Source organism: Passer domesticus, chromosome 1 (assembly GCF_036417665.1).
Source record: "Passer domesticus isolate bPasDom1 chromosome 1, bPasDom1.hap1, whole genome shotgun sequence".
NCBI lineage: Eukaryota > Metazoa > Chordata > Aves > Passeriformes > Passeridae > Passer > Passer domesticus.
The window spans coordinates 129,775,251-129,787,997 of NC_087474.1; the positions used below are offsets into that span (position 1 = coordinate 129,775,251).

A 12,747-nucleotide genomic window follows, 5' to 3' on the forward strand; every position below is an offset into this window, starting at 1 on the left:
CGATTGTTAAGCCTGGAGAAAAGGAGGCTCGGGAGGACCTTTTCTGAGAGGAGCTTGTAGCGAGAAGGGGGTCGCTGATCTCCCAGGAAACCAGCGGTCAGAGGAAATGTCCACAAGCTATGCCAGGGGAGGTTCAGGTTCCACATCAGGTGGAATTTCTTCACAGAAAGGTTGATTAAAATTTGGAACAGGCTGCCCAGGTCATAGGTCTAACCCATGACCAAACACCACTGTGCCAATGACACCAGGGCATCGAGTGCCACGTCCAGTCTTTCCTTGAACGCCTCCATCTGTGAGGTTGTTTCTGCATGTTTTGGTCGTTTGCACTGCACCTCATTTCCTCACAGACCATTTGCTTGTTGTCACTAAATTTCCCAATTTCCTTTTTTTTTTCTTCAATTGCATTTCATTTTCACCATATCTCCTTTCCAGAGTGTTTGTAGGTCATTCTTTTTTGTTTCTCAAGATTTCGTTTCCCTTCCCAAAAGGAAATTCCAATTCCATGAAATCTTGCAAAACAGAAAAGAAAGACTTACAAACACTCTGAAAGGGACCTACCATCAAATGAAATGCAATTGAAGAAAAAAACAACAAACCAGAAAATTGGGACATTTAGTGACTACAAGCAAATGGACTGGGATTATACAGTGCAAAGGACCAAAATAATGTCATAGATGCTGCAAAAGCAGGGGAAAAAATCAAGGAGAAAGACAGAACTTTGAGAGGAAGATATGAGAACCATGGCATGGATATTGGAAAAAAAATTGGGAAATTTAGTTACTACAAGAAAATGGACCAGGATTACACAAGGTGCAGTGCAAAAGGCCAAAACCTGCAAAAGCTAACCTCAGAGATGTTGCAAAAGCAGGAGAACTGATCAAAGGGGAAGACAGAACTTTGAGGGGAATGTATCAGTGACATGGCATGGATACTGAGAAAAAAAAAATCTCCACCAAAGTCAAAGCCATCAAAAGGCACGGGATGCCATGAAGTGCAGGGACATGGACCAAAGATTGTCCAGTTGATTCCCATTGAAATCGCAAGATTTCGTTTCCCTTTGGGAAGGGAAACAAAATTTCCTTTTGGGAAGGGAAATGAAATCTTGCAACTCAGAAAATAAAGACTTACAAACACTCTGGAAAGGAGATGTGATCAAATGAAATGCATCTGAAAAAAATCCCAAAAACCAGAAAATTGGGACATTTAGTGATTACAAGAATATGGTCTGGGAGGAAAGGAGGTGCAGTGCAAAGGACCAAAACATGCCAAAACAATCCTCACAGATGCTGCAAAAGCAGGGGAAAATGTCAAGGAGGAAGACAGAACTTTGAGGGGAAGATATGAGAGCCATGGCATGGATACTGAAAAAAAAAAGAAAAAAAATCTTGGCCAGAATGAAAGCCATCAAAAGGCATGGGATGCCATCAAGTGCAGGGACATGGACCAAAACTTGCCCAACTGATCCCCATTGAAATTGCAAGAGTTATTTTCCTTTCCCAAACAGAGGTGCTCAAGGAAACACCTTTTATATGTTGGACTCCGTGATTTCATGGGTCTTTTCCAACGTAGCTAATTCTATTATTCTGTAGGAAATTACAGAAGCCTCCTTATTAAATACATTCTTCCTATCCCTTTCCAGCCTTAAATGCTTCCAAAAAAGGAAATAGATGACTGGTTTTTTTATCTTTTCCCTTTGAATAACAGGATATATGCAAATTTTTCTTTTCAGGCATTTATTACATGTTATTTTCTTGCTGGTGACACTCTCTCAGTTTTTGGCTTTGTCCACATTAATCCATATCTGCTCTTAATTATAAAGTACAGAGTTTCTTGTAATTTTTTAAAGTTATTTTTAAAATTAAGTTATCCCACAACCCTCATTTTTTTCATGCAAATATAAAAATATTTTATGAGAAAATTATCCCTTTTTGGTACTTCAAAGAGAAATCTTTTAAGCTGTGAGGTACTTCACGCTCTTAACCACTCTCTGTAGAATTAATAGTTAACTAATTTGACTGGACCTTGCTTTATTACAAACCAAAGTCATCATACTGGCAAAGATGAAGAAAACCTGTAAATTTTTTCATGGAACCATGAAGGCTTGATTTAGGTGATGGAAACTTCATGGAAGTCTTTTTGTGCTGTAAAAATTAAGAGCAGACGTGAATTATTACAACTGCTCAATGTAACTTAATAGGGTGGAAACTTGGTAAGCTGCTGTAATTTGGTTGCTCTGGAGTTCTGTGGCCATACCACAGATTTCTTCATGTCTCATACCATGGATTTCTTCATTCCCCAGTGTACAGCATAGCCTGCTGCAGCCTGCATGAGAAATGGGACAAGTGTGCTTAGCTGTGAGTTGGATCCACTATAATAAGATTATCCCAGAGCTACACAGACCTCAGCAAGCAGCTATTTTAAGCAGGGAATAGCAGACAACAAGAGCAAACAGCCACAAAATATGTCCAGCTGTCTCCCTTTCTAGAATTCCAGCATGGAAAGTGTTGCTGTAGTGTGCATACTGTGAGCCTCAGGTAGGACATCTCCCTTTCTTATCCCTTCATCCTCTTCTTTCTTTTCTTTTTGGCAATTTTAATAGTTTAATGAATACTTTAGGGTACAACTGTAACTTTTAGTCCTAAACTTGGCTTGCAGAGAATAAACCATAAGGCTACTGGCAAGAGGCAGGGAGTTATTTCCAACATAATAGTTTGCACAGGAAAACTATAGCACCTGGTATGTGTTTGCTACATTTTAATAGTCTCCAGTGGTTTAATGGGATGTATTCAAATCAAATCACTGAGCCAAACTTCATACAGCATTTAACAAAGCATATTCAGTGTAATGCACAGCACTTTTTCTATATTTCAAAAACTCTTCCTCAAATGCTACCAGTGCACCACTGGATATGTGCCAGTGTCCTGCTCTTGGTTTGGACTCCCAAGCATTTAATCAGTTGCCTGTAGAGGAAATGAATCCTCTACCTCTTTATTGTATCCCTGGACATGACTTTCTATTTCCACTATAAACATTGTCAAAGATAGGGTGAGGGGATTTGAGAAGAGTCCACAGTTTTCTATTCTTCATGCTAATAGTTGAGTGTATTTTTATTTTGTGTATGCAGTTTTATGCCTTATATAGGGCCCCTGTACATTACAGTGCCTTCAGCATCAACCCTAAACCCAGAATCAGAAGGAATAAATGTCTGTTTCCAGATGCAAAACTATCTACTTCAAAAAGTCACAAATGGTCCTGCAAGGAAAATTATTATTACGTCTTTATTTAATAAATGTGGTTAATGTCTTAAAAGAGTTTTCCATTAAAGTGAAATTTTGTTACATGCCAAAAGCTAGGATATAATCTTTAATTTTGTCTGCCTAACACTTTGAAATTGAGTACTTTCCCCTGTTATACTGGTGTACTGTTATTTATTTTTCTGTGATGGAGTATTACAATCATGCATATTATAACTCTTTCCTGAGAGAGATTTTAATGACTTATAAGTGCTTACCTGGTCAATGTACTCATCTGCAGCCAACAATCGAAATACAAAGTGATTATTTTGAAAAGCAATCAAAAGTAAGTTAAGCACTTCTTGGATGCACTGAGAAAGAAGATAACAATATCATTAATTATTTTAAGGATTTTAACCACAAATCAGTGAGGAACCTTGGAATAAACTTCTATTCTCAACATCTCAGATGTAGCAAAATTAAAAGTCATAGGTATGAAGTTCTAAATTCTTTAGACTTGAATTTATGTACAATTAATTGGATATGAGAGCTGGTTCCTACTGAATTTACTTGCAAAGGATTTCAAAATAAACAAAGTATTTCACTGACAAAACCCCAGTGAAGTAACATTATTGTGTAGCTCTTTCCACTTCTCCTTCCTTTTTGCCTTGCTTTTGGATTGGAATACATAAGCAAAGGATAGTAAAGAAAAAAGATTTTGTAAAATTAAAGGGTATAGAATTTTATAATCTTCTGCAGTGATCCTCATACTGACTTGAAAGGAACAGAACAAATGCTTCACACCACTAGTACAGTGGTTTGGGACTTCAGTGATCATCACAAGACATCACTTCTATGAGCAGCATTGATGTTGGCATGAAATGCCACAAGCATCTAAAACAGAATTTGCTGAAAGTATTTAAAAATAATTTAGGATATTTTAATTTAATGACAGTTTGACCAAATACAGCGGTCAAGGTTGTAGGCTTCATGGTCATACAGGATATTTTAGCTATGATACCAGTCGTACTTATTGTTCCTGTTTTCCCATTTAGCCAGCCAGATACTTTTAACTGAGCTTTCTTACACTGACTTTTTAAAGCATTGGAATAATCTTGTGCAATAAAAGTGCAATAAGGAAGGAGCAGGAGGTTTCTGCATGTGTCTGTCTGTTGAGCCACCAGGGGGGACTCATTCCTCATCTATAACTTTTCTGCAGCAAGTATCTGAAAAAAAACACCCATGCTTGAACCAGGTTTAGAAAGTCAATTCAGCAGAGAGTTTGTCTTCTTTCATATTAAGAGAGCTTTATGTAAAATCTTGTCAATCTGCAGTGCTCTTTCCACTCTGCCCATGAGTGCATCAGCCACCCAACGCATTGAGCAGCAATGCCAGACCAAGGCTGGCCACAGAGGGACCCATGTTCAGCTGGGAAATCTTGTACATCAGTGGGGTATGGTCATTGCCACCCCCTGCTCACTTCAGACTGACCTGGGGCTTGTGCTAAACCTGTTGGACTGACAGAAGACTCAGCAGAGAGCCTGGCTTGGCTTTTCACAGATTAAACTCCTTCACACCACTGGTTTTGTGGCAGAAAGGAATATTTTTTGGCTGTCTGTGCAAAAGGTAGCTCTTCTTTCATAGCTGTTTCATTGCTGCTTTGTGACTGTCTCACTACTGCATTTCTTTTTTCCAACTATTACAGCCTTCCGGATTTATTTCAATTTCACTGTATGTCTTACTATTTTTAAGCAAAATTTGTCCATCCTGAAACAGAACTGTGTTATTGCTATGATAACAAGGAACTTATATGTTTTATAGCATCCTGCTAAACAACAGCAAAAATCTGTGTATGATGTATGTACTCTGGAGGTCTGTCAGGAAGGTATATATATATATTATATTCAAAATATAACTTTGAATTCCCACTAAAAAGCCAAATACTGAAAAATTCTTAAAATTTTGAAGTCTGTCAGGCCAGTGGGACTCTTCTTGTGGTCTATGGAAAGATTTGGAAATACTAAAGAGAATTCTCTAGCTGCATTAAATTTTCAAATTTTTGTCTTATTTTGTAAATTATTTCATGTAGTAGTTAATTATTTGGTATTTTCAGGCAGCTTTAATTAAATTTTCCCTTTCCTTAATTAATCTAGGAATTACCCCCATCTCTGAGCACAATCAGTCATGGTTTTTGTGCAAATCATAACATCAGATGGTTGCATTCAGCTCCCTTTGAAATACATCATCTAATTGCATTCCTTCAGATGTCTGGTGTATTCTTAAAGCACAGTGAGCTTTGTAAGAAGCTCACATGAAAACCATGAGAGGTACTGACTACCATAAAAATAAAAGAATGGACTTGGTTTTTCATCAGTTCTGGATTTTTCTCTTCTTTAATATGTGCAGGAAACTCTGTGTGTGAAATTATGCCTTTAGAAATCTTACCCCTGATGAGTCAACTAAACTTGCTCATTACGTGCTTCTGGTAGTCATAATGTCATTTCACTTCCCCATTTCACACAGTTGTCTCTTTAATTTTTCACTCTTGGTTTCAGCTGCATTGTCTGAGGAAAATGTGACAAGAAAAGTAGGAATTCTTTTTTTAAACAAAATTTAGTGTGATGATAACTGACAGTGCTGCAGTAGAATTAACAAAGATTGCAGAGAATTTGATAAATAGCAGAACTTTCCCCGAAGACATGTGACTGATGATGACTGTGCTGAATTTGCTTCCTTTTTCTCCCAAATGAAGTTTTATACCATCGAATACTGAGCAAAAAAAGTAACTATGTTTGGACTCCTTTTTTTCATTTTATTCACCCCTGGAGTCAGTGAATTCATTTGTACATCATCAGATCTTGAAATGTCATATACTTTTTGTGGTAAGTAAAAAAATAGGTAATCCTTTTGTTAAATTTGCAGGATAATTACTGTAGTCTGAGGGATTGTGAATTTTCTTTCAAATTTGTTTCTTTGAGGAATACAGAAAAAGATAAAGAAGTATATTTCTGTTATTAATCACCCTGGTATAAGAATTTTACTTCATAGGCATAAATCCTACCACAATGCTGGTTCCAGCAGCTAGGAGAGAGAGAATTTTATTCTCAAGTAAAATAGGCATGGTTTTGTTCAGGAAATGTAAGAAGATAATGGGTTTAAACTAGTTTTGCAAGTACTCTGTTGTAAAAATTATACCTATTGAGTTAACCAGTATGTTACAATCAAAAGCTTGAAGTATGTGGAAAAAAAAGAGGGAATGTCATATTCTGTCAGGCTGTGGTATCAATCAGGTTCTGAGACAGCATGGTGTGTCCCCTCTTGCCCTGTCTGTGTCATGGGCTGATATTTTGCGTATTTTAAAAATGCAAGGTGGGTCAGTCACAGAGCAAATCTACTCAAAGGTTCATTTACATTACCTGAAAAATATGCTGATGCATTAAAAATATTTTTAGTTTTTGTCAGCATGATTAGCATAAGTAGGGATATTTTCAGTAGAAGACCATGCTGGTTTAGTGCTAATAAAAAGTTTGTATTATCTTCAAAAGAGAAATAAAGGTACTTTTATCTCTGTTATTTGTGTGCAAAATATCATCAACCAAAAATTTACTTCTCTTTGCTTAAAGAAATATGATACTGGTTTTTGCCTTCTAAATGTAAAAATAATTAATAATATAACTAAAAACATATTTAATATTTATCACATATATTATATCGAGCAATTTTATAGAATATATCTTAAATACATTTAAAATATGTATTTGATACATAATAAATGTACAATCAATGATACAAAATATGTATTAAATGCATTTAAAAATTTGTATTTTTGTGTGTATAACTGTATATTCTTATTATTTTTATGGCGAAGCCTATTCACACTATCAATGTGAAATGATTTTTTTTCTGTAGATTCTACAGCTCATGATTTCATGTTTAATCTGACACCTTGCAGCACGATGAACAAATCTGCCTGGAAGGCTGCTCTTACCTGGATTCCAAGTGAGTCTCTCTTAACTAGATAATTATATTTTGGAAATGCTGAAAATTAAATACAAGTGAAAAACTGACACTTCATCCTAAATGCTGTGTTATTTAGGAAATTGGTTTCTGGGGTTAAAAATGGAATGGTTAAACTATAGCTATGGAGAGAAATGATGATTTGTGAAAATATGTTTGAGTTTTACTTGGAGCAGTTACCAGAGCTCTGCATGCAGACTGTCACTGTAAATGCCAATCTGTGACAGTTTAGGTGTATGTGTGTTTTGGTCTTCTGGTCTGGACAAGAGCCAAGACTTTTAAAAGAGAGAGAGAGTATCATCAGGCCATCCAACTATGGCAGGACTTCTATGAAAAATATGCCTGTTCCAGAACCTGGAGATGGTACTGGATTTTGTGTGCAAACCTAACTGCCTAACTGTGATCTTTAAGCCAGCAACCTCAGCTAATGAAATGTTTAGGACCTGGCTGTATCATAAACTTCCCCTTCTACACTAGGTTTGCTTCCCTAGAAGGACATCTTTATGATGCATTCATGATAGTTTCTTTGCAACATCTGCTTAAAACTAAGGTCTTCATTTGAGCACTTGTTTAGGTTAGCTGTGGAGCTGAATGAACTCTGTTTCCTTTACTAAAGAAATTAAAACAGACTTTGAAATTTTTCTCCCAAATATTTTTAAGACTAATTTTTTGTTGTTAAAAACACCAATAGCTTTTCTTTTTTCTGGAAGTAGCAGTTTTCAAGATATATACCTTTTTAATTTTGTGGGAGTGTTACAAAAATACAATATATTGGCAAAATCTAGTTTTTTTCTAAACAGCATGTCTCCATATATGCTTTTCCTCCCCACCAGTTACCATTTTCTTAGTTGCAATGTTTTAATTAGGAAGTGACATCCACTTTTTGAAGATTGTCTTCAATGTCTGGTATGATGGTGCCAAAGCACTCCTCTGGAAAGAACTCCTCTGCAGCGGAGCTGACGATGAATACTCAGTGTGCGGAACGCTGAAAGGAGGTTGGTGTGAAAATACATGGTGCAATCAGCCCATGCAAACAGATTTTTATCTCCACAATCTAGACTTTGCTTGGCAGGCAGCAGACCTCAGAGCAGGCAATTCTCCAGTGCCAGAACCCTGCTGAAGTAGAAAATATTCAAATTCTTTATTTCAACATCCTTGTACTGCAGTTTCTGTCTCTATAAATGAGGATTACTAATATCCTTCATCCAATGATGACACTTGTTGTGAACATCTCTAAAATGACACGGAAAGATTGCATTTGACTGGACTGAACAGGAAACTTGAGAGGCACTGTGGGCTCTACTAATATCCAGAACAAAGTTTATTAGATATGTGTCTGGATGGGTTTTTTAAGAGATTTTATACACCTACATATGATGTTGGGTTTTTTTTTTTTTTTTTTTTTTTCCAGTAGAGGAGAGTTAATCCTTTGGTAGGGGCTAACAAGTATTAACACAATACAGGCTCAGGTTCAGAGAATTCAGGTAGGATGTCAGACTAAAGGCCAAAAGACCTGTAAGGAGGGTAAAATACAGTATGTTTTCCTTTCTTCAAAAATCAGTATCAGCTCTCTTCAGTTACCATTCAAGTGAACTACTATTACAAGTTAAATTACTGGAGTTATCACAGTAGGATTTGTCTGGAGGAGATGTTGCAGGAGCACTGTGGTTAATTTCTATTTTCTAATGTGGTTTCAACAAAAAGTGAGAGCTCTGAGAGAAGAACCAGATGAGGGCTTTATCAGTGAAAGGGTAAATGACATTGGCAACTGCTGCTGAGAGATATGCCACATTGCTTTGAAGTTATTTAGGCAGTCTGATTGATGGCTTTATGGTTAAGTAACTCTTTATATTATTATTATCTCTGTTTTTCAGAAACACTTGCATCAGCATTTGACATTAAAGGCTCAAGAACAGCATTTCCAAAGGTACTTTTCAACATTTTGTATAATAGTAAAATCACATATTTACAGGTATATATTTTTTTTTCTGAAGAGAGATATTCACCCAAACTAGAAAACAGAAGAGGAAATGTCAGAAAACTTTCTTATAATAGAATTGATGACAATAAAATGGTAGCATCTCTGAAATGCTAGATGTTCTAAGGTTATTATTCCTCTATCATTCTTCCTTTATTTTATAAAATAAAAGACCAAAGTAATCAGTTAATGTCACCTTAATTATTCAGTTTTGTTTGGTAAATTATTCTCTTTCTTTTTACCCGTTTGAGTAAATCCATTCATATTCCTTTTGCCCATTTCATTCTTTATTTTACATTCTCTTCACATGCTGCCCTTTTACTCCATGAAACCATTTTCAAAGATTTGAAACGGGACAACAATATCCAAAAAGTAAAAGCAGTGCTCTACTGTTAAACCAGGGGCAGCACCAGTCCTCAGGTTAAGCCATTCTCATCCAACAGCCTCATCAGTTGTCTGAGCTTTTCCAAGACCCTTATCAATCCTATTAATCCCTAAAAATGTCTCTAAGGAGCTCCTACTGGTCCAAAATCTCCACCATCCCCCTTAGCTCATGGGCCTCCAACAGTCCAACAGCTCTGTAGCCCCAGAGCTAGGAATGGACAGGAACATTTTCTGCCATGAGCTGTCCTCCTGTCGATGAGGAACTTGTGGTAGACCTGGCACTTCCTGATGGGACTGTGCTAGACCAGGAAATGCTGTTCCTCAGTAATCTGGCCATGAGAAGGAAGTTGAACACTGTTTTATTTTCATGCACTTATATACCTGACTATACCTATGAGAACAGTCCCTGATGGGAATCTGTCTTTTTCAGTTCTAACAGAAATCACCAGAACCATTCCAAGAAGCCACTTAGACAAGAGCAGGCAGTATTGTGGACTAATTTTCTTTTTTTTCCCCTTGCTTGTTTTAGGGCAATTATATTATTGTTATGCAAGCATTCTCTGATGATTCTGAGAATAATATGCTCATATGCTTGAATTTCACCATGATAGTAAAACAAGATCCTTTCTGAGAGCAACAAACTTCTCAAAAAAATTCCAGAGTATGGAGGTCACTTCTGTGAGCAACTGGAATCCAAGCTGTGAAGTAATATGCACACTGAATTTCCTGAGGCAGAATACATCATGTGCTGTCTGGGAAGCTATAAGATATAGTCTTTCTCATTTGTAACAAAACCATAATTTGTTGCTCAGTCAATGTGCCCAAAATTTCTGGGAATCAGGCATCCTGATTAACCCACAGAATTACGCTGACTAGATGTCAGGCTGGTCTTGCATTTTGGTGCTGTGCCTTGAGTTACAATAAAGTTGAGTGCTTCAGGCTGAGCTAAAGTAATCAAGAAGTTTTGAAGTTTTGAAGTGCCAGAATCAGAAGTTCATCAGTATTCAATTTAAAATAACACAGCAATTGAATTTGGGAACCCTGCTGTGAGGTGGTGGGGGTGGTTTTTGGTTTGTTTGTTTTTTTTTTTTTTTTCTTTTCTTGTAACAATAAAACTTGTTTGTACAATCAGTTTAAGAGATGGTTTTTATTCTCCTGTTATTTTCTGATATTCCTTCAGATGTTTCATATTGTTCTACTCTGTTTACACCAAGCTGAAACAGAGGAGTAATAATTTGTTATGTGGTATTAGCTGATGTGGATAACATCCAAAGTGGAACACTTTTTTTTTTTCCGGTTACACTGATACAATGCAGCTGAATTTAGCCATCCAGAGCTGCAACTGCAATCCCTTAGAATGTTTTTAGCTCTTGCTCAGCATCCGAGGGGCAGAGGCTACACAAACTGTGTCCTCCAGAAGCGGGAGGGTGGTGTCACACAACAGGTTGATCTATTCCTCAGTTATTCCTCTAAGGAATTTCTAAAGTTTTCCTGTAGCTTCTGCCCCTTGGGCAGCCAACACTGAGTTTCCACCTGCCCTTTCTAATGCTCCTCTGCACCCAAAACCTTCAGTCAGACTTTGGTGGAGTATGAGGTTTTCTCCTTAGGAAAAGTGCTGTCCTGTTTTCATGCTCAGCCCCCAGACAGCAGGGCTGGTGAACTTCGTGAGTTCAGAGACTTTTCCCCAACTAACAGGACGCTGCTGAAGCTGCATGTTGTGCTGGCTACTATTTCATGCTGTCTAGCAGATTGCTTTCAAATGCCTGGGAAAAATTAAAAGCCAGAACAAATCAACCTCTTTCAGACTGCTAAATACCAAGCATGCAAATTAGAAGTGAAGCTTTTAGTCTCATTCTATACCTAAAGAAAGATGATTTTTAAACTTGGTATCAGAAAACTCAAGAAAAAACTCCACACCCACGTTTGTAGATATTCCGTTTAAAAACTTGGTTTTAATCATAGGTAGTTTGGCTAAATAAAGCAAAATGATTAAGAGTCAGTAAAAACAGAAGTAGAACTACATAATGACTGAAGATTAGAAACCATGATTACATGTAAGTGATGGTGGCAAAGCATCTCTGCTTTCACTCAGTCCACAGACCATTCCAGGATTAGTCCAAGATGGAGTATCACAGCATGTTCTGCTTATGTTTGAACTGATTTACTACAGTTGTGATCAATTTATTCCTAACCTGAAATACCAGTCAAGAAGCAGCCTGAGAGCATGACAAGCAATACTTACCTTTCTTCTTCTGTTTTGCTTATTTCAAATAGTGTCTGCTTCAAATCATTGACCTAAGGAACAGTCTTACCTTATTATGTCCCTGTGTATTCATTTCATGGCATTCAGCAACCATAAGTCTCAAAATCATCTTCAGTGACAAGGTGTCCTGAGTTTTTTTTTGGCCTGAATTATTTGGGGTGTTAGGAGAAATATTTTGTTTATTAAGCAGCAAGTAACACAAGTAAGAGAGATTAACACTTCTGGAGATCAAAGACATTCATGTGCTCTTTTACATAAGCGTGTTCTAATGCTTTATGGATGTTACAGAAAATTTACCGTACATGTAAAGGTACAAATAGAATTTCTGTCTCTGAACAGAGACATTTTCAGATAAACATATGCACTCAGTATCTTGCCTTGCAGACTTTTTTAATATAGATCTCCAGCTGAAGGGTTATAATTGTACATGCCAGCATAGGACAGCAAGGCAGAGCACAGGAGCCACACTTTATAAAGCAAAGACTTTTCAAAGGCCTCAAGTTTTCTACTTTTATGACTGGAAATTCTCTCTTATTCCAGTGCTGGTGACTGCCACAACACATTCTCCCCTGGACAAGAAGATACAGATTTTGTAAAATGTTAGATCATGGAAGCAGCTTACCCTGAAGTTGCTGTGATACTGTAGGGTGAAGGGCTGAGCTGAAGGCAAAGCTTTACTCTTCATGTCTGGTTCCTGGGACAGAGTTTTTAAAAAGTTTTACATCCTTCCTTCTGCTGTCCAGAGCTGACAACAGTTATCATTTATTTCCTTTCCAAACTACCCTGAGGCCATATTCAGGGCTCCACAGCAAAGAGGAGTTTCCCTTGGATGAAGTGAGCTACTTGGGCTCCGTGAAGACTGATCTGAATGT

At 37.2% G+C, this 12,747-nt stretch overlaps 1 protein-coding gene across 2 annotated transcripts; it reads left to right on the top strand.

Moving 5' to 3' along the window:
* Positions 1-4,871: 4,871 nt before the first annotated feature.
* On the top strand, positions 4,872-12,522 carry LY96 (lymphocyte antigen 96). Of its 2 annotated transcripts, none has more exons than XM_064389483.1 (5): positions 4,872-6,115; positions 7,143-7,232; positions 8,117-8,245; positions 9,125-9,177; positions 12,416-12,522. In XM_064389483.1, exons 1-5 carry the CDS (start codon positions 6,022-6,024, stop codon positions 12,422-12,424), a joined length of 375 nt encoding a protein of 124 aa, XP_064245553.1. In that variant the 5' UTR covers positions 4,872-6,021; the 3' UTR covers positions 12,425-12,522. The 2 variants fall into 2 exon arrangements, with proteins under 2 accessions (XP_064245553.1, XP_064245545.1); XM_064389475.1 differs by lacking the exon at positions 12,416-12,522 and adding an exon at positions 10,142-10,730.
* Positions 12,523-12,747: the final 225 nt, after the last annotated feature.